Source organism: Martes martes (genome assembly GCF_963455335.1).
Source record: "Martes martes genome assembly, chromosome: 8".
In the NCBI taxonomy this organism is placed as follows: Eukaryota; Metazoa; Chordata; class Mammalia; order Carnivora; family Mustelidae; genus Martes; species Martes martes.
The window spans coordinates 79,577,874-79,583,873 of NC_137895.1; the positions used below are offsets into that span (position 1 = coordinate 79,577,874).

General features: G+C 47.3%; 1 protein-coding gene across 1 annotated transcript in view; it reads right to left on the minus strand.

The window, feature by feature from the left end:
• Positions 1 to 5,004, minus strand: part of ADAMTS20 (ADAM metallopeptidase with thrombospondin type 1 motif 20) — a gene marked incomplete at its 5' end in the record, with an annotated part of 201,711 nt that extends 196,707 nt beyond the window's left edge. Inside the window, 2 exons of the mRNA XM_080811885.1 lie at positions 4,017 to 4,375; positions 4,914 to 5,004. Coding sequence (XP_080668011.1) covers positions 4,017 to 4,375; positions 4,914 to 5,004 — 450 coding nt within the window. The remainder of the gene's footprint in view (positions 1 to 4,016; positions 4,376 to 4,913) is intronic.
• Between the last annotated feature and the right edge of the window lie 996 nt (positions 5,005 to 6,000).

Sequence of the window (6,000 nt, forward strand, 5' to 3'; positions counted from 1 at the left end):
AGGCAGTCGGGTTAGTCCCTGAGGGCCTTTCTAAGAAGAGAACCCACTGGGTAATAGGAGAAGAGGGCTAGTGGGCACTGTTGGGGAAAAGCCTCTAATTTATACATGCCATCCTGACAAGTATACACCCAAAATTCAGCTCATTAAAATACTGACCTCTGCGTTGGCAACAGTGCTAACATTATGAGAAGACAGAGAATAGGACCATGAAAACAAAGCTTAAAGTTGGATATAGAGGTATTAATGCCTGATAACTATACATTCTGTGACAGTTGAAGCAATGGACTAAAAAAGTTAGGACTTACAGGTAACTTTAGGATTCAGTTCCAATTTCACATCTACTGTAGATTTTAAAAATGAATAAATCTGTTTAGACCTGTTTGAATTATGTTATACTTATGAGAAATTAAACAAAAAAGCAGAAGTTATACACATATGAAACAAGACTTCTGGCAGACCCTTAGCCCCTTCTGGTTCTTGGGCCCAAAACACTGAAAGCTAATAATCAAAGTTCAGTGATTTACTGAAATATGTAAATACCAAGAATTCTAAGAATGGGGGGAAAAATAACTATATAGAAATTAAAGTTTGCATACTTAGGGTTAAAGCAACACTAGCATTCCACTAAATCCAAATGATGTTGAGTGTCATTTTTTTTTAAATGGTTGCATAGAGATATTTCAAAAACATTTTGGTTTTCATTCCCTTCCTCTAACATAGACATTCCTCAGTAGCCACCAGAGAGAAGGTAGATGCTACTTGAAGTGGAAGGTGGAAGAGGAACTGATCAACTAAACAAGATGTGGAAGGGGAACTTGGTGCATTTCCGGAAGAAAAGGGGCACAGGAGATGTAAGAAACAGATGCCAAGATGTCCATGAGCCAACTTCTCCGCTGAGGATGAAAATCCTAGAGGCAGAAGACATGCTAGTTTAAGGGAACTGCCAAGAAAAGTGCTTCAGCATGCTAAGTGGGATTCAGGGAAGGGACCCTCTGAAAGGGACCCCCACAAAGATAGAGGTGTGGCAGAATGTGGTCAAGGGAAGAACTAAGTCCTCCTTGACTTTCAAATACCACAGAGGGTTTCAGACCCTTAGAGGGTTCTGGAAGGTTACCAACAGCATCACTACACCACCTTGCATGGTGAAGGTACAGCAGCAGAAGCAAAGTAACTGATAATGGCTGCACAACACAGCAGCAGCTGTGGTGGTGCAGCCAGACCTCGCAGGGAGAGGCAACACCAGTGAGATCCCAGGACAGATGTCCAGGAGCCTCAGCTGAGCAAAGGGGGCCACAAGTTCTCAAGCCTAGAATTCAGCTAGAGCAACTGAAGGATCATCACTCTACCTTCCTCCCAAACAATGACCTCAGGACAAACACCATGGCTTGCTAGGGGTTCAGTTTTCATCAGTAGTCAATATATGCTTGAATCTAGCAATGTAGGGGACAATACCAATTAACAGGAAAAAAAAAAAAAAGAGGAATCACATCCTCATTTCAATATATTCAGGAAAAGTAAGTACAATTATATGCATTTATAATTAAAAGCAAACTGAGAGCGGGAAAAAGAAACTAGCAAAAAAAGAACTACTCTAAATTTTAAGTTTGGCTCTAACAATCCTTCAGTAAACATCAATCTTCATGTTAAATGGACTGGCAGAGGTCAAAGCTAGATCACGGTCACATACACAAAGTCAAACATCAGTCCGGAAGCAAGAAAGAGCAGGGCTAGAAGATTAGCAGTAGTAACTTCACAGGCATTATTGATGCCTGTGATCTACAAACAATCCAGCTGGTCCAGGTTGTTGGTACAACAATTTTATCCAAATCTAAAGACTAATCTGAGGCTGAGAAGAATTGCATATAATGACAAATGGACTGCAGAACCTAGCAAAGGTTCAGCTATTTGAGGACACCATTATTCTAAAGGAAGTTAATGATTGATTCGGTAGATAGAAGATACACAGTTATAAACATATAGCTAATATCAGTTCTGGTGGAAATATCAAAAGTGAGAAAGTCAAAGAAATGTCACTAATCTCATTAGTAATTTAAACTTCTGATTGGCCATGATCACACTACTAAAAGATACTTAGATCCTGGTATTTGCTGTATTACTGGAAATTTTCTATCTCTACAATGATGGATGTCCTCAATGCAGCCTTACAAAGAAATTAAAACACACAGGTATAAAAGAAGTTTTCAAAACATTCAGTCTGATAAGGGCAACAAATCTTTCGAAAGCAAAGTGCATACATGAGTCAGATTAATAATGCATACCTTAGAAAACTATATCCAAATTGTCACAGTAACAGGTGAGGATAAACTCCAGTCAAGACCTAAAAACATTCCCAACTGTTTCTTGATTTCAAAAAGGGGACACTGAATAATTTAACCTACACCAGCAGTATGCATCAACATGAGTAGAAATATCACTAATAATGCTTTCCATCTGGAGTGTTTTTCCATGCCATGAAATACTAAATCAAGAAAACATTAACCATGACAAATTGTGGTAGTAAATCTAGATTTTTCCAGATGAGCTAACCATTCTGAAAGGTTCTAGAAAAGAATATTTTTCTTTCCTTTGATATAAGTGGCTGTGTAAATAATGGTGTTTCTGCCATTCTGGTGTTGCAGGCTTTCTACATGTAACACAGCAGAAAGGAAGGAAATTGTTCAAGGCATTCCTTGTAACTATAGTTCAAAGTAGCATGAAAAAAAGAGCAAGTAGACCTTCCAAATGTACTTAGTAACAATCCAAAACACACCCAGGAAGACCTCCTACAACAATTAACCTAAGAGGAAGCACTGCATTTGAATGTTAGAACCCAGAAACAACCTAGTTGTTTCTTCTTGAACAGGTCCTTAATCAGGAGTTAACGAAGTATCTATTTTAACTATTAAAACCGGGGGTTTCATAATCTTGGATGGCAAAGTGTTAGATCTATTTTCAGTAACTTCTGACACTTAAGATTTCAATTATTACTGTAGGTAAAAAACCACAGACATTGTGACTTTGTTACCAGTAAGATACCTTTGTATCAGAGGTGACATAGCTATCTGGAGAGTTTATACTCATTATCACTACCACAGTAAATAGACCCCTCCCCAACAAATCACTTAGTGCATTAATGAAGGGTATAATGAAACCTTAAGTTGTAGTATTTGTAACATTTTGATTACTGTTAATCCTTAACAGGAAGCAAATTAACATTTTACACATTTAAAGTATGTTGAGAAAATGTCTTAGGTTTCCCCAGACTGAAGAAGTTTATGGTTAAGGAGGGAAAAAAAGGTTAGAACCTCTGCCTTCAAGGGAGATGAACAAAACACAAAGAACCCACTATTTTATTTCATTTTCTCTCTCCACAATAAGGTCCCCTCCCCCCCACCCCTACACAGAATCTCCATTTTTTTACTCCTTTCACTCCAATGAACATTTCTCACTTGCTGGCACCAGGTCGTTGCAGATACTGTCAGATGTAGTGCCTTTTGAACAGGGGCCAATTCAGTCTCTGTGGCCATCCCCATACTATCAAGAAAGCCAACTTTTTCCTTTTGAGATTTTCGTTTTACGTATACTCATTTACTTCTAAATTCAAGGAACAGATTTAATTCAGGGGAGTCTGCTTAAGTGGTCAGGAGTTGGTGTGTCAGTGAAGTCAACTGACCTCCTGTTGAAAAAGACACTTCACGTGTGGCACAGGCCCCATAGGACCACGCCCTGATTCACTCCCTCAAGATCTGACATTTTCAGGAATCTCCCTACCTTTGCACAGAGGGGTCTGTTTTGCAGCAGGTAGACTACGGATCCTCCAAACCCCTCTCCCCATTGCAAGAAAGAGTGGCCTCCAGCTTGGGTTGATGGAGGTATTAATCCCTCTGATAACCCCACCCCAGTCCCATCTCTGGGGTCACCAACCATCAACTTGGAAAAAACCAACTGACCAACTCCGTTAACACAGCCTGTAACTGGATCCAAGGAAAAACGCCGAGGGGCCCGTGGGCGCTTACCAGTCCTCCACAGAGGCTGAAGACCGCTGTGTGATCCTCCCGAGCATTGACCTGGCCTCGATAGAAGCAGTGACGGAGATCTGGAGGCACCACGCCGCGCTCCGCCCCGGGCGCCGGGGCTCCCAGGTGCACCTCGGTGTAGCCAGCGGCCAGGAAAGCCGCGTCCGCGCTCAGGTTCAGCTGGAAGAGCTGTCCGTAGGCGCTTATCCGGTAGTGGGTCCTGAAAGGCGCGGGCTCCAGAACCTCCGAGCTGCGCTTCCTCCGGCTGAAGTGGTGGCTCTGAGGGAACACTTCACCAAACTCATTGACCCGCGCGGGGGTCACCACTTCGTAGGAGACCAGCGTCCTAACCAGGGCTTCTACAACCAGAGAAACATGGCCACTGAGCTCCCGCTACGCGTTTCCAACTCCACGACCCCCAACTTCAACCACACGCCCCAGGTCCCAATATACCCGGGGGCACGACGAATGCACACAAGCGGGCGAGAGCGCGCGCACACACATACACACACACGTGCTCTGCTTTCCCGCATCCCGGACTTACTCCAACCTTCCCAAGCAAAGACCCTGACACGCACGGCCCGGAACAAGTCACCTCTTTCTCCCAAACCTCTTTGCTTCCCAGCCGCCAACTGGTGCGGTCCTGGCGCACGCGCCTCTCTGCCCCCACGCGCCCCCACCGCGTGGTCCGGGAAGCGAGACTCGTCCCGGCGCGCGCGATTCCTCGAAACCCGGCGCAGTCGCAACCTCTCGGGATGCATGGGGCTGGCTGAGCCCCTGCAGGACCAGGATCCTCACAACCGGGCTGAGTCACCCACCCCACTCCGCCCGCCTGTCCCCCCACCCCGGGCCCCTCGCCCCCACCTCGCTGCTGGAGGCGTCCCGCAGGGACCTTACCTTGCCTGGGATGGAAGTGAATTTCCCAAGACCTGGTGATGAAAAGCGAGAGCTGGTAGAGCAGCCCCGTCAGCCACTTGGCCACCCGCATGGTTCCACCCGGGGGATCCCAACCCGGGAGGCCAACCCGAGCCGCCGGCCGCCCAGCCCGGCTTCCCCGCGCTCCGCAGCCTCTCCTCCCTCTCGCCCGCCGTGCTCTGCGCCGGCCGCCGCGGCGCCTCAGCAGCCTCCGGAGCAGCAGTCCCGGCCCCGGGCCGGACCGTCTCGCCACACCGCCAGCCTCCGCTCCCTGAGCCGCTGCTTCATCGCACTGCAGCCCCACAGCTCCCAGCTCCCGGCTCGCTCTCGGCAGCCTCGCTCCGCTTCCTGCGCCCGCACTGCCCTCAGACGCCTTCTCCCTAAGTCCGGATCAACGCGAGGAAGCAACACAACCTAGCAGGAACGGTGCCAATATAGCCACCCCAGGCCGGGCGAACGCGGGGGAGAGCCCGCCTCTAAGGGCCGGACCCGGCCAATCAGCAGGAGGCGCGGCCCGGGCTCGCCCTCGCGCGTGCAGCCCGCCCCCAACTCCGAGGAGTGCGGTCCCCGCCGGCTCCAGCGCTGAGAGAGCAGCGTGGTGTGTCTAGTCCGAGGGCCAGCTGGACATCATTCCGGGACCTGGAAAACCCAAGACTGCTACAAGCTGTGCGAGGTCGAGGTCCAGACAGGTGATAGGTGTGTGAGGTTTTTAGTTCTTACAATGAAATGAAAAGCATCAGCTGGAAAGTTTCTGTTATTTATGTTTCACGGTAATTTTAGACTTCTCAATCAAGCTAGATTAAAATAAACTACAGCGGGAAGTTTCTGTAGGCAGGGGATGACTCCAATGAAGCTGAATGACCAGGTCTCATTGGCGAGGGCCCCTGTGTGTTCTAGGAGTTGCTGCGAGTTTAGGAGCATTGTAGGTGCAGAGGGGAATGTGAGGTTGTAGTCAAGCAAGCACTTCTGGGGCTGAATTTCTGGCAGCTGTCTAGGGAAATTTGAGGTGAAAAGGATCTCAGTCTCCACAGTTCCCGTACTTGTGATTTTTTCCCTTCCAATATTCATC